The sequence below is a fragment of the Musca domestica genome, unplaced genomic scaffold (assembly GCF_030504385.1).
Source record: "Musca domestica strain aabys unplaced genomic scaffold, Musca_domestica.polishedcontigs.V.1.1 57, whole genome shotgun sequence".
Taxonomy (NCBI): domain Eukaryota; kingdom Metazoa; phylum Arthropoda; class Insecta; order Diptera; family Muscidae; genus Musca; species Musca domestica.
Window position 1 is genome coordinate 1,278,990 of NW_026712358.1, and position 16,074 is coordinate 1,295,063.

General features: G+C 35.1%; 2 protein-coding genes across 2 annotated transcripts in view; one reads left to right on the plus strand and one right to left on the minus strand.

Moving 5' to 3' along the window:
* The window catches only part of LOC101893382 (serine-rich adhesin for platelets), a 119,129-nt gene that overhangs the window by 51,818 nt on the left and 51,237 nt on the right, over positions 1 to 16,074 (minus strand). The window contains exon 4 of the mRNA XM_059128663.1: positions 6,469 to 6,597. Coding sequence (XP_058984646.1) covers positions 6,469 to 6,597 — 129 coding nt within the window. The remainder of the gene's footprint in view (positions 1 to 6,468; positions 6,598 to 16,074) is intronic.
* LOC131805472 (beta-hexosaminidase subunit beta-like) lies at positions 4,238 to 6,430 on the plus strand. Its single transcript, XM_059128665.1, has 8 exons — positions 4,238 to 4,401; positions 4,459 to 4,538; positions 4,600 to 4,783; positions 4,868 to 4,971; positions 5,103 to 5,421; positions 5,480 to 5,609; positions 5,669 to 5,870; positions 5,928 to 6,430. The coding sequence occupies exons 1-8, from the start codon at positions 4,296 to 4,298 to the stop codon at positions 6,363 to 6,365; spliced, it is 1,563 nt and encodes a 520-aa protein (XP_058984648.1). The 5' UTR covers positions 4,238 to 4,295; the 3' UTR covers positions 6,366 to 6,430.

Sequence of the window (16,074 nt, forward strand, 5' to 3'; positions counted from 1 at the left end):
TTAACACCTACTCTTTTGCCCCCACTTACCCCCATGTAACTGTCAACTGGATTCGAATTAGTTAACATGCACTTGACCACCGTGATCGTTTGTAGCCAGCTTCACCAACAATACACTTCTTCGGTCGGAACGCATTCACAAGATGCCTTCAACGACGAGATGCAGAGACACCCATACAAACCGGTTTACAATGGCTGACCAAAGAAGATTCATATACGATGTTGGCCATTTATTTCGCTTGACCAAATTTAGTCAGAGCCGATAAAGACCCGCTTCTTTTGTTTTGGATTTCTATAACAGCTGCACTTGTCCTCCGCTTTCGTTTCTTCTTGCGCCCCCTTCACAATCACAAACGAAAGAAAATACGGAGTAAAAATGAGAAGAGAGACTCTAATTTTTAACATCATTAACACCTGTTATCTATCATCGGAGTGTGAAAACGGTTAACAAAACAAAAACAAAAGAACTAACAACAAGCCACAAAGAAAATCAAACAAAGATGAAGCAAGGTAATAACACGTAATAGACGCTAATATACGAATGAGATCATTTTGTCCATTTGTTGTTTGTCATGAGTGCAGTGTTGCTCGTGAGCAGTTCTGCATGAAGAAGGAAAGAGAAAGATGAAAATTGTAATGTTTCGGCAACATGTTGCTGATATGCATTATATCTCTTTTTGTGTGCATTATCTTCTATTCTCCTAGAAGTCTCTTAAATACGATTTTCCCCCCATTCAGTGCACAATTTTACCTTCGAAGAACATTCAACACAACCGTGTCTCTCGATATCTTTTACAACAGGTTTTTTGTGTACCTTTGTTATTTCTCGATTTGTTGGTTTGTTGTTATGCCCGCTTACGGAATTCAATGACGAAGTACCACATATTTGACGATCTTGTTTTGGTATGAAAAATAGAAGCTGTTTTTTGGATTTTTGTTCCAAAAAATAAAATATTTTTAAAGTACCACCTCATTAATTGTTGTACATAAAAACGCAAAACCACATAGCCCTAGAACCAGCTGATCATACCACTCATAATCTTCACTTGCATAAGCACAATTCCTCATAAATCCCATAACAATTATTAGCATTCTTTGGCATTTGAAATGTGGTCCAGTGTGGGCCTCAAAGTAACCGAGATCATCTTTTCCAACAACAACTTTTTCACACAGACTGCCCACCACCACTCTTGATCCGATGAAATAATCAGCAAAAAAAAGCTCACCGATGATGATGGTGGCTAGTGCCGACAAGCGCAAGTGTGAATGAACAGCGCAAACAGCATGAATGAATTGGGGTTTTTTTGAGTGGGCTGCTTTACGCTAATACGCTGATAAATTAGCATTGAACTATATTTTCCCATGTATGGGCGAAATTTAATTCCACTTTACAAAACGTTCAACCAACAACAGGTCTTATCTGCTGATTTGATGTTGCTTTCAAACTTAATTAGCATAAACAGTTTGAATGGGTAAAAGTGGGTAAAAGACAATAACAACAATTATTTATGAGATTTATGTATGTTAATTGGTTTTTAAGTTTAATTTTTTTTTGAAAAGAAAAAAAGTGAGAATGCAGTGTGTTAAAATATTAAATATTTAACAAATGTGTTGCCGAAAATGTATGCCAAAAAATAAATATGAGTTTTAAGTTTAGATTAAAACGTATATCTCTTAAATACATAGAAACAAATTTCAAAGAAGAAAAACTCTAATTAAAATTAGAAACTTTCCATGACAAATTTTGAGTGCCTGAAAATTATATTTAAATATGATGATTTACGGATAACGTAACGTAGCATGAAGTTGCGGGGGAGCTATATCCAATTTTACACCAATAATGTCAAAATTTGGCAGAGGTATTCCTGAGCTGCATCTGCTATCGTTGTTATTGAGTGCATATTACGGATGGGAGTTATAGCTGAACCGATTTTCTCGAAATTTTATGTACTTGTTTCTAGGCTAAATTTGGAAGTCTCCGCCAACATACATCCAATTAAGGCTTATACCTATCTTTTGTTACCCACAGGTTAACGTTGTACTTCAAAACCTCCTCCTCACTCCACCTTAATATTGTCAAGTTCTTGCATTATTTGCAGGGAGAATATGCAATCAAATTAATTAAATTTAAGTTCTTGTCAAAGTCTTTCTCTGCTCCTGTATCTGTGTTTTTGTAACATACAAAATTGCAATAAATTTTTCTTCATAAGTTGGACTTTAACCATTTATTTCAAATTATTCTGGCGCACAACGCTTTGATGGAAGCGTCAGCTAAGGTTGCTTAAGTCGCTAAAATACCGCGCCACTAAGAAATTCACACGAAAGTGCTTCGGTTTGTGGCACGAAATGTTAAATCAGTTACACGTCAAGTATGTCTTGCATTTCAAATGAGGCAGTTAACTTTGTACTTATGTAATCTATCTTTTGAGCCATCGCACGGTGTTTCTTAACAAAAAAAAAATACATTTTGGGAATTTTTGATAGAAAGTCAAATTTCCACAAGATTTGTTTCGAAATACAATCTTCTGTTTGGGATGTCTAAAATATTTTCAGATATTTGCTTGTTGCGCAACACGGTGGGTCAATGAATACAATGCCGCTAGACATTTCCATGCAACAAAGTCTATTTTCAATATTTTCACACATTCCTCCTTGCAACATTCCTAAGTAAAAAAAATATGATGGACAATTAAGTCAGATATCTTTAGATGAGCCAAAAAAAAAAAAATACTGAACTCAAATTATTCCAAAATGTTAAAAGCTATGAAGTTACTCCAGTTATCACAGTTAAATACTTGATTAATGCTACTTTCAAGAAGACATTAAAGAAACAACGTTACTTATATGAATTTGTGAGATCGTCATTCATTCACTCTTGTTTTTTTTGAGGAACATGCTAAAATATGCTGCCAACAAAATATAACTTCGGTGGACAGTGTTTCTTAATAATTTTCAGTTTTTAAACTAAGGTATACTATGCAACACGAAAATTAGTATTCATATTCTGACACCCCAAAAGAAGAGGTGACCTGTTTATTTCGTGTTTCGTTTATAATCAACTGTTGTTGTTTTGACCTTTGACCTTGTGAGACCCATATCTTGGAAACTGTTTATAACTTGGATATTCTCTCTTAGGCAAGGTTTTAGCACACAGATTCAAAATTTGGACACATAAAATCCATAAGATCCTTCATTGATAAAGTCAAATTAGTTTATATTTTTTATCGGGCTCTGATATATACATATGAAACCGTAAAAAATTCAAACGAAAGTATACCAAGATTACAGCAAACAACTTTCTAGAGAAGTAGTTCTTAAGTCAATTTTTACTTTCTTACCGATTAAATATGTAGATAGCAAACTTTTCAAAAAATTAATCTTGTATGTGATCGCTCAAATAAAGTTCAGGTAGTTGTGTATTGAGATCATAGGTAATTTGGTAATTTGCTTGAATTTGAAATGGTTTCGTGTATATATATATCAAACCCAGAAAAAAATTATAAGAAACTACCTTGCCAATTTTTATCTTAAAATTAAAGCTTTATTTATTTTATGTGTTCACAAATTTTGTTTTGAGTAACAATAGCTATAACATTGTCTCGGAGAGGAAATCCTAAATTCTTAATGCTTTGCATGACATGTGCCTTCGGACACGAAGGTCGACATTTTTTGGGCCCACAACAGAATACGTTTTTTAAAACTGAAACACCTGTCTTCTCATTTTTGTCCTTTTATCATGCTACGGTGTCAAAACATAGTTAATAATCTTTGAATAACAGTCGTATTCATCTGAAATTTGTAATGGATAACTCTACAACCTGTCATTTACATGTACAGTGCACTTAATATAGTTTGTGTTTTTATCAAATAAAAATCCGTACCATTGTCGAGTTATCATGAGAAATCATATATTCATTATCAAGACTTGTAAAGCGGATCTTTCAATGGAAAATTAAGAGACTATTAGTAAAGGTTGATACACCTCCAAATTTATTCGAATAATTGAAATGTGGCGCTCAAAGTCAAGTAACAGGTACACCCACATATTACAGATCATGCCTATCATAGGAATCATTTTTAATGATTATTAAATATTTGAGTTAATTAGATAAGACGCCGTCTTACCCCGCTAGCTTTTCCGGTGAATCACATCAAATCCAAATAAATTAACTATGAGTTGACACAGCTGAAAATTCCAGATAAATTTTAATTTCATTTTTCGCATCGGAACCAAAACAATTTCATCATTTGCAATTCGATTGCTTAAAAGACCAGTTTAGCTAGAATGAGAGGAATATGGTACTCAATACTATTTTCTTTGTTCTAATCTGTCAGATTTTAGCAGTTCCAATCAAGGGCGAGGGCTACTTAGGTTATGGACCTGATTTAAAAGGCACTGCCGGTAAGTATATGATGAATTGTACAGGCACTTAATTTTAATGGAATATCTTTGCTTTAGGCGAAATTTGGCCCAAACCATTGTGGCAGGATGATTCAGGTCGTTATTTTGACATGGATCCCAATAATTTTAAATTTGTGGTAATGCACACAATACTCAGTGCCATCGAATAAATTTTCATTTGCTCTATTTTTTTCGCAGGCTGTGAACAGAAATTGTCCCCTACTTCAAGATGCCATTTCACGGTATGCCGATATCATTCGCAAATCGGCTCAAGGTTATGTCAAGGCACCACAAACAAAAGTTGTGCGCCGAATTCTGAAGCTAAGTGTCAATCTGACAAGAACATGCGAAACACTTCCCAGTTTGGATATGGATGAGTCATGTGAGTGGGAATGTGCCGTTTAGCTTCTGCGGTGTCATTAATCAAGAGAACAGAATTAATTAAAACGGTTTCGCCACATTTCAGATTATGTTTGGGGTGATGGCCGCATCATTGCAAATTCCATCTGGGGGATATTAAGAGGCCTGGAAACTATTTCACAGCTTCTGGTGCCGATGCCCAATGGAATGGTAAGTAAACTATTAACTCTATAACAGGAGACGAGGTGTCCCATGTGTGTGTTTGTGTGAAACAAAATGAATTGATAATTGTCACCAACTCATTTTGGCGACGTACCCACACAACAATCCTTTCCTTTCAGCTTCGTATACCGGAAACAGAAATTTATGACGAGCCACGTTTCAAGTATCGAGGCCTAATGTTGGATTCTGCTCGTCATTTTATAAGTAAAACCAAAATCCTACAACTTCTTGAAGGTATGGCCTATAACAAACTAAATGTGTTCCACTGGCATTTGACGGACGATTCGGCATTCCCATTCAGTTCAGCAGTGTATCCCGAACTGTCGCAAAAAGGTGCCTATCGTCCGGAATTGACTTACTCCCCGGAGGATGTGAAGGAAATTGTGGAATTTGCCCGGAAAAGGGGTATACGTGTAATCCCTGAATTCGATACCCCAGGTAGGTGACATTCGCAACACATTTGGGTAGGAAATCACGATTTGGAGTTCTTTCAAAGGTCACACCGCATCTTGGGGTGCATCTCATCCAGAAATAATGACAACCTGCTCCGGCCAATACAATGGCCAGCTGGGACCCTTTAACCCAACAAAAGAAGCCACATTTACACTTTTGTATAAATTCTTTAGGTGAGCCTTTTCCACAATAGTCCCATGTAACTCTCATTACACTCCCATCGTTTCCCCAGTGAAATCCGAACTCTTTTCCCCGACAAATATTTACATCTTGGTGTTGATGAGGTTAATCCTTCCTGCTGGGAAAGTAATTCCCAGATTCAAAACTATTTAGCCTCCAATGGCTTAGATAATGGCGACATACCCTATTTGTATTTGGAAAGATTCTCAGCAAATATTACGTCGTTGGGTTGGAAGCAAATGGCGTGGCAAGAGGTAAGAAAAGGATTAAACCTTCCTGAGTTGGACAAAAAAAATAAATACCATTTTCAGGGTTTCATAGAAAATCCATGGATGGCTTGGCCCAAAGACACCATTGCTCAGATCTGGTTTGACTATAAGGCAACCGCTGCCACCCTTACTAAACGTAAATTCAATGTCATACGAAGCCAAGACTGGTATTTGTACGTCTTGGAAACAGGCGGTGACTGGGAGAAATTCTATAATGTGGAACCCACCGATTTTAGTGGGACCGATGCCCAGAAGCAATTGGTCATTGGCGGCGAAGCTTGTCTATGGACCGAATTCATCAACGAGCACAATGTCTTGCCGACCACCTTTCCCCGAGTGGCAGCTGTAGCCGAAAGGCTTTGGTCCGAACAGGCTCATCGAAGCGTCGATGAGGCGAAACTACGCTTGGAAGAGCACAATTGCCGTATGGTCTACAGGGGCATTGAGGCCAGACCGGCCAATAGTTTTGGTCTTTGCTAGTGTAAGTGAAGCAAAAACCAACAACAACAACGTCTTAATAAAAAATGTTTGCAATTAAATCGAAACGTTTTTGGTTTTCATTACAACTATGTCTGGCACTTACGTGTTAATGTTAAAACCGCCGGTTTTGGCCGTGTTGAAGAACCATTCGATGTTTGTTGAGTTTTTGGTGGTGGTCCCAAATCGGTTGGCGATATACTCAGATTGCGCACATCGCGTTTCTTGGCTGCTCCTGCAAAGGAAGAAAAGAAAACGGAAAACAAAATGAAAAATTACTGTTAAACAACATTAAATTGCTTGGATCCGAGTAAAAGCTATGCGCGAGCACGCTCTGAGAATTATCTACATTTGTGAAGAGACCCATTAAAAACTTGAACGATAGCATAATTTCATTAAATCGTTATGTTACAAACGTGACCATTTTCAAATTTCACAACATTTCGGGTGTGGGGAGAGGGTGGTTGTTTTTGGTGTACGGAAAGAAAGTACTTCTAATCAAATATCCAGCACTCAAATATGCATTCTTTGGCAAAACTAATAAACATTGTTGGAATTTCCATTTGGAATTCGAGTTAATAGAAATTATGGCAAAGAATGCAAAGATGAAGTGAAACTTTTGAATTCCGCTTTAAATGATTTCATTTTAGCAAGCAAGCTGTGAGTGCAAGTTCCTCCTCATGCGAGCATTAAAACACACATTGCGCCTAAGGTTAATATATTTCTGACATTTGGAGATAAATAGAAAAAATCACTCAAACGTAGATGTGAATCTGCGGTTCCTTTCATTGACAAATGAAGTAATGTTCGGAAGATAGACACAGCTCCCCCATAAACGAAGATGAAGTGAATTCATTCAATACCCTGTTTTTTTTTTGTATTTGTAAACATCCATTAAACAAATTTTCAGTAAATGAATCGAACAAAGGGGAAGCGCAATTTCGCAACTGCAAACACATCTGTTGGCGGAACACACATCGAAGGAATGGACATTGCATTTCCTTATTGGAAATAGTAATTTGCAAAAGATGCAAAGGCATACAGTGACTCCGACACTAAAATCTGCTGTAGATTTTAAACAAATAAACCAAATGACGATGTAAGGTCTTTAAGGGAAGTGGAGAAGGAAAAACCAAGGGAGAAGGAAAAACCAAGGGAGAAGGAAAAACCAAGGGAGAATGAAAAACCAAGTTGAGTTCTGACAAGAATCTTTAAACATTAGAAAATTAAAAATTTAGATTTGACAGAGATATTCTATTTCTGAGGCACCAAAGTTACAAAAAGTTATCCAATAACAACTTAAATTGTTAATAAAATTTGGCTAAATTTTTCAATATCCATAAAGGAATAGAACCATACCTTCTAAGAATGAGAAAAATATACTGCACATTTCTTTCTATTTCGGAATAATAAGTCTTCTCTTAAAATACGCAACGCTTCTGTAATTTTGAACTAATTATATTACAATTTTAGTGGAATCTGAACTTATCATCCAAAAAGATTCTAAAATATGTTAGGACCATGTACAGGGTGAGATGAAAAAACTGCTACCAACTTCAGACTGTTGTCATTTCTAAGTCACTCGTCCGACAGCAGTTAAAATTATTCCAGTGAAAGCTCATTATATTGTTTAAAAGCGTACAAAAACAATTTGGTGACAATTTTCCAGAAAAAAAAGTTATTCGTGATGGAATTCAAGCGTGATAGTGGCTCGAAAACCGCATGTGGCTATAGTTAGAGCACTCCAGCATTTAAATGTGAATAAATCTTTTGTGTCTCGTACCATCGCTCGTTACCGTGATACAGGTAGCGTAGCCGGACGTCAAGGAAGTGGACGGAAGAAAAGAGCAACAGCGGCTTGATCGAAACCCGCGTCGCAGTGGTCGAAAAATGGCTCCTGAGCTAAGCATACCGCAATATTCCATTTGGCAAATATTGAAAAATGAGCTCGGGGTAAAGCCATTGAAATTCCAAAAAGTGCAAGAACTTACACCGCAACGGAAAGAAAATAGGCTCAAAAGAGCTAAAGAGCTGCTTCGCTTGGCCGAAAGTGGTGAACTACCGAATTTGGTTTTCTCCGATGACAAAACATAAGAATAAATGCCGAATATTATCGCTGAAATATTCAGGAGGGTGTATTAAAGCTTTGGGCATGCAAACATTTTGGTCGCAGACCTTGTACATTCCACCAGGACTCAGTACGCGCCAACTAAGAATGGTTACAAAATAAGGTTCATCGCTTCATTTCCAGCGCACAATGGCCACCAAAATCTCCGGATACAAATCCGTTTGACTATTGTGTATGGAGTATTTTGGAATGCAAGGTTGGCACTAAAAAATACCAAAGTGTAGATCACCTCCAGCAAGCGGTTTGCCGGGAATGGACCAAAATACCGCAGAGCAACATTCGGGCAGCGTGTGACGGTTTCATTGGCCGTTTGGAGGCCATAATTCGCGCCAAAGGTGACCAATTCGAACAAATCTAAATTTATTCTAAAATTTGATGCCATTTCCGACATTTTTGTTTTCATTCAATAAAATTTAAAAAAAATATATGGCGGAGGGTATAATTGACATGAATTTGCTTATGAATATTAAAATCTATCCATTTCTGAATTATAAAGACACTTACCTTTAGCACGTTTTCCAAAGCTACCGAAACGCTCTCTTTCGATGACCTGAGCGTGGATATATCGTTCGGAATAAGAACGCGATAATTTCTCTTTTGAACTGTGGGCGCCCATATTTATTTAATTGATCAAACACTCGCTTCAAATATTCTTAATATTTTGACATATTTTTTTAATTTTATTTTCTACAATTTTTTTTAATTTAATTTCATTTATTCAGTTGGTTTTTTGATATTCTGGAAAATTTTTGCAATTACGATTTTTAATTGAGTTAAATTAATTGGTTTAAATATTATTTTTTGTTGTGTCGGTGGAGCTTTTGTAGCTGTTCTAATATGTGAAGGGTTAGCCATTTAATTTCCTCATGAAAGAGGCCACAAAACAAATGTTTCGTTTATTCGAATTATGTTCTGGTATCCACCTTGGATATGTCACTCTTGTAGTTCTCAAAATATTATTTTCCCTTTTCAATGTGAAATACATTTGACTGCCACTTGATTTATTCAAAATTGCCAAACATAAATTTCTACAACGAAAAACACTCAAAAAATGTGTATTTTTCCGCCATGTCGTAAGGGGGACGAAAGAGTTTCATCACATTCCGGAAAAACAGATATCTTCAGTTTGTAAATCAAAATGTATTACAAAAAATGGAACGTCCGCAATTATTAATTTTTAAACAATCACTTACGCCTTGAACAGAATGTTCCGATGCACGAAATGTTGCCCAATTTGTTGAATGATTCGTCACTCTTCATCTTAGAAGACCAACATCATACAGCACACCCCACGCAGAGATGAAATTGAATGAAAAACATAGAATCAAGCAAGGTCGAAAGGAAAAATCACACAACAATGTAAAGCAATTCACCCCACAAAACTTTTTCATTATTATTTTATGTGTGTGCGTGTTTGTTGTTGTCTTATGCTGTGGCATGGCCAGGTGTTTTCTTCGTGTCTCCTCAATTTGGATTAGGGAAAACATATATCCACGTGGTATCAGAATCTAAAGACAGAACGGCGACTGGCTTCCTACTCACAACTTTGCTATCTTGATGACAAATTATGGCTGAAATTAAGAATTCCATGGGAAATGTTTTACATAGTTGCCAGATTTGATGTTTGATGCCATAGTTTAAAACTTTGTTATTTGTGTTTCGTTGAAATCCGGGATAAAAATTGTTTTATATGTATAGGAGTGCTACTTATTTATTTGAATTGATTTAACTAAATTTAATCTGCTTTAATCTGTGAATGTAATTTCGAAAGTAAATGTAATTTGCTCCGTGTCAAATATCAGCTTATTCGATAAATGTATCGGCTGTAGCGCCAGCTTAAAATATGAATGACATTTTAATGTGAAATTTGATTGCATGCTCCGATACTTGTCTTCTTTGGACCGACAGTAAGGCTTTTAGACCATTATAAAATCGGTTTTGATTGAAAAAATATCCAATGAATCATAATCGATTTTTAATAACAATAAAGCCTGTTCACGGATACTGAAAAAAAAAACTAATAGACTACTTTTCAATATTAACAAAAAAGGAGCAAAACTTGAATGATTTCAATATATTTGATGCTTGAATGATTTCAATATATTCGATGCTTCAGATTTACCAAACAGATGGGTCCATATACAACTTCTGACAAGTTTTACTTATATAACACAGGTTTAGGTCAAAGTTATCATTCCAATTGAAGAAGATCTAAAAAAATGAATCTGGCATCCATGAATATATCTACGTATTTTTTAGCACAAACATCCCAAATAAGTATGAGATTTTCAAAATATTGGTGAAAAGACATCCAACTGTCATGCTGCAAAGCGTGAGAAAGACAACTAATTTCATGCTTAGAATCGGGCCCATTGGATGGACAGACAAATGGGCAACCATACGCCCAACACCAATGCCACCAAAGTGAGAGTGAAAAACGCTATGCAAAACTAAAATACTGACATAAACGCCACATAGAATCTCCTTTCGAGAATAAGTTCTCCCTTAAAACAAGACATGACATATTCAGATCATCAAATACATTTGCCTCTGTTTTGTACAACTCTACACATTTGTATGTTTGTATGTATGTATGTACGTAGGTAGACCTAAGTGGCTGTTGAGAGAGTATATTTTTAGACGTTTCCTGGTAAACGCATGTAAATGTCATCCGATTTTAGCTGGGAACGATGGTGACGGGATGTATGTTTGTGTTTTTCAGGTTTTTTTTTTTTTTTGTATTCGACTGCTGTAAAAAGACTTGAACAAGGTGCCGGGATAGGTGCAAGCGGTAACACATTATAATTACCTCATCTCATGAGGGGAAATTTTATACTTTATTTATTTTTCAGTTGATGTATGACAAATATTATGTAATAAATTTTATTTGAAAAAAAAAACCGGAAATAAAATAAAAAAATAACAAATTCCATTTCATCGGCTGTGAATGTCAAGGAGAAATTCTTTTACAAAAATGTATGCAGGGGGACATTTTATGAGATTTCATTGGTAGAAGTAATACAATATTTTTACTTTGTATACAATTTATTAAACACCAAAGATGAATAGAATGTAGAGAGAATTCCTTTTTACATTCCTCAGTCATTTTTTTCGAGATATTCATTATAAAAATATATAAAACACTAAGAAATTGCAAATATAGGGTTTGCATCTTCGTCTGATGATATTAATACTTATAAAAACTAGGTTAAATTATCCTTAATTTCGAATTAATTGCGCGAAAACTTGAACTGGGAATTGAATTGAAAATGGCATATATTACCTTTAATTATTTTCATTAAATGTTTTCCTCACAGCTTTTCGGAGCCTCAAACCCTAATTTAATTGAAAATTAATATCTACCTCTCAAGAAAGTATGGAGCATGGGGCTCTTAAGGACAGGCTCACAATCATGGATAATATATATATTATTTTGTGTGGTGTTTTTTTCTATCCTGAGTCTACACTCAAGTGTTCCTTGTGTCGGTACCGGTCTATTTATTCACAGATTTTATTATAGGTTCGATGCCTAAATGGCTTTAAACATTTTGCAACATGCATAATATGCATCCATTGTCTCACGTACAGGAGTTCCATATTCCGTTTTTATGTTAATTTTTTAACATTAGATTTTATGAAAACACAAACACACACAATTAAAAAATTTGTTAATTTCTTTGGGGCGAAATTTTAATACCCTCCACTGTGGGTAAAGAAGACGGTTAAAAATAAAAGTGAAAAACACTATATACCGAGTTTTTAACGAATCCGCTAAAACTGTTGGCAAAAATCATCAGAAAATCTCTAAATACCGAATCTTTAAATAACGAATTTGCAACAATTCAGGGAATATCCCTTTTATAACCAGTTTTGTAGGGCGTACATGAAAACCTCGACATGGTCCATTTCGGAACTTAATCATTTGGCAGTGGGCAGTGCCAAATGATAGCCTTCTATATCAATTTGTTCGGAAGACGAAATGTCTACTAAATAGACTTCGAATATTACACTGAATATAAGAGAATATAAATACTTTGTAGGATCAAACAAGAGTATTTTTAGGAGTTACAAACGGAATGACAAAGTTAGTATAACCTCTCTAATATGGTGATGGTTATAAAAAGGATTAAATTCAGACATGTTCCCCGCCATTTCTCATTATCCTCGTACAAGTTAATTGAAAAAAAATTGTAATAAAAAAGGTTCTCAAGTGCCGAAGTACATAAAACAATTTTGAAATACATTTGAATAACTAGACCGCATTAAATATGCGTTCGGAGAATTCAAGTTCATTGTATTTATCTTACAACCACTGATATTAAAAATAAAGTTCTTTTTGGAATTCGGTCTTCAATCCATTGCACATGCTTTTTGATTGAACAACGATTTCGGAACCCGTCACAACCAATTAAAGTAAGCAAAACAGAAATTAAGGCATCAGTGGCAAAGTTTAGCATCGAAATGCGCCTTATTGAAAGTTTATCGATTAAATACTGGCCAGAGATGCGTTCATAATTCTATTAGTTTGTAGCACATGTGTTTTCTGGGCAGGTTTTTTTTTTATTTATTTATTTATTTATTTTTTTTTTTTGTAAAAATAAATACATAAAACGAAAACGCACTAAACTGACACATAAAATATGCTTCTTCATCTTCTTGCGGTGACATAGATTTTGCGTACGGAAAAAGTATATCGAAATATTGTTTTATTTTTAATCTGCACCAGAAACACACAATTGGCGGCTACAGCATTTCTCGTTTGTGCAGTTTCGTGGTGGAGATTTTTGGCTTTCCTTGTGAAATCTTTGCATTAAATTTGGCTAAAAGTGTGTTTCAGCGTAAACCATATGCGCACCGCACTTGCTTTGGGCTGGGTGCGTCACGTCGTACGCTTATTAATATGTATGCCTGTTCATGTTTTCTTTTATGAATTTTCTGTCGAAAATCAGGCTAGAGGAAACAGAGCCTCTATCACAAAAAACCCCATAGACACAACAACAAAGCGAAAAATTGTTGTAAGTGGATATGAGTTTTTAATATTTTGTTGTTTTGTAAAATTGGATGAAATGTATGAATGTGGCTAATGGGCCACTTAAAAGCCATGCAGGCGCAAGTATTTGACTGACTTCGTTTTTTGTTTGCGCCCATTTGAGTTAAACAAATTTGGTTTTGATGAACTATTTAGCGCTCTGCTAACAGCGACAGTCCGCAAGAGTTTTATAATGTAAAAAAAATGTTCCCATTACCCTGCATTACCTCAAAATGCGCAACATCGACAAGTTATTACTAAAAATATCTACCCCATTAACACTTGATTTGAGTTTGAGCAATGCAAAAAAATAATATCTTCGTAGTATTGCAATGAATTCATTGTTTAATTGTAAAACAAAAATTGGGTTAATACTTTTAATCGTAATGGGTTGGAAGGGAAAGTGTCTTTTTACATGATGGGTATCCTGATCAAGACCAATTTCATATCAATCTATATTTATAAAGGAGGAAATTGTACGTTTGATTGTTTGTTTGTAATTTATAGACTCAAATACTGCTAAACATATTTTCTAGATATACTACAGCATCGCCTAAAAGTAACATATGCTTCAAAATTCCACTTGGAACTGGATATATAGCATTAGAATCGGAGGTACCTCGAAAATATTTAGATTTTGTGTGCGCATACAATATATTGATCAACTATAGATACAGTCTTCAAATTTGGAAAATGTAACGAAATTTGGAACAAAAATAAATTTGACAAATTATACTGAAATCGGTTTAGATTTGGATATAGCTCCCATATAGGGATACACGCTATGTATCCCTAATTTCTACTAAATTTGCTACGGAATTTGATACAGAAATGAATTTACCAATTTATATTTAAATCGGTTGATGTTTGGATATAGTTTTCATAAAAATCTTGGAAATAATATACGCTTGACATTTGCATCCAAGGATAAACTCTTCGTGTATGTGAACTTAGTTTGGTATATTCCTACTTTTCTCATGATCACCTATACGTGGCATATTCACGCGTTGGTAGATCGAGCGATTTGTTTGTATACGCTCAAGAAGGAAACACAAATCCTTTTTCTAATATTCTTGACTATTTTTATTCAAAAACCACAAAATATTGGTGTATAAAATTAAAAAGGGTAGCGAAGTCCACCGGTTTCAGCTAATCTATCATAAAAGTCGACGAATAAATAGAAAAATGAATTTATTTTATTTCTGTAACTAGCATTGAAATTTATTGCTCCTCGTATTGAACTCGCAATCTTCTTATTTGTATTTAAACCCACTACAATCGCGACAACGGTTCCACGTCTTACATCTACATCAACATTGTTACATCTGCTTTGAGTTTTTTTTTATTTGCCGATGCCGAGTGTGGAATTCGCAACCTTCGGTTCTGCGATCGAAAGCAACCCATTGTTTTCGACCAACTGGTAGCGCAGAATATACATTGCTTTTTAATGGGGGTTTTCTATATTTTAGTTGGGTATGTGTTGACTTTTTCGTTCAAATATCTCTAGTTCCTCCGAAGAGAAATGGTTTGTAATTTATTTACAACTAGTAGTTACCAGTAGACCAAAAATAATGACAACAACATATCTTGTTCTTGGTTATAGCATGAGATTGGGTCATGACATATAGAATGTTTACATTAAACCCCTTAATAAGGATCTACCTGGCACACATACAATAGAATTGACAGTCTAGATCTATGGCCTAACTAACCCCAGTATTATACCGATTCTTAAATGTATCTTCCAAAACTCACATTAAAGTAATTCGTTTAATTGACTTCGCTTATAAATTGAAGTTTGCCAATTTCTTTAAAAAAAAATAACTTTCAAAAATATTTTCATTTTTACGCATTTCAGAGCGTTATTATGAAACTGCTTACCCACGTTTCCATCCTACATTTCTAAGAGCCACTTCTCGAATTGTATTTCAACACCGTACGCCTTTTAATGGCAAAGAGAGAAAATGGAAACTGGATGTAACTCCTTGAAACTATTATTTCAAATTGTTGTTGATGCTAATTATACAGGTGGTGAGTGCAGTTGAACTTTTCATTCTTTCATGGCGTGAATTGTATGATTACCACCATTAAAGTTAGTTTGTAATATAAAAAAATACAATATTCTTTCCCACATTACATTGGAAGGGGGTTAAGTGGTGGGTGCACCTTCCACGTTTTCCATTTATTAATGTAAACTTTTATATTGTCGCGGTATATGGGTATGTCAACGAGGATGTCAATTGAAACATAAAACTAACAACACTCGGCGGGTTTGTCCTTATTGAAATTAGTTCACTAGTTTTAGAAAATGGGATAAAATACGATCTTAAATATATATTCAAATAATGAGATTCAAATACCCGAGATGTTCAATATAGATGCTGTAGGCTCTATTGTTCTATAAATGAAAAATAACTAGTTTCTCAAGTTTCGTAGGTTTTCTCATGTCTTACATAGGTATTGTTAGTTTGAATATTCCTAACCAGACACAAAAAAGCCCATGTGAATACAGGTGTTTGTAACGCTCCAATGCAAGAATAACAGCTTTAAAATGC

What these genes read in the sequence shown, in the direction of transcription:
- LOC131805472 (XM_059128665.1), top strand. Translation starts at nt 4,296, where the DNA reads ATGGTACTCAATACTATTTTCTTTGTTCTAATCTGTCAGATTTTAGCA. An exon ending in TTTGGATATGGATGAGTCAT is followed by an intron (nt 4,784 to 4,867) that starts GTGAGTGGGAAT and finishes GCCACATTTCAG; the next exon opens with ATTATGTTTGGGGTGATGGC. An exon ending in AGCAAATGGCGTGGCAAGAG is followed by an intron (nt 5,871 to 5,927) that starts GTAAGAAAAGGA and finishes TACCATTTTCAG; the next exon opens with GGTTTCATAGAAAATCCATG.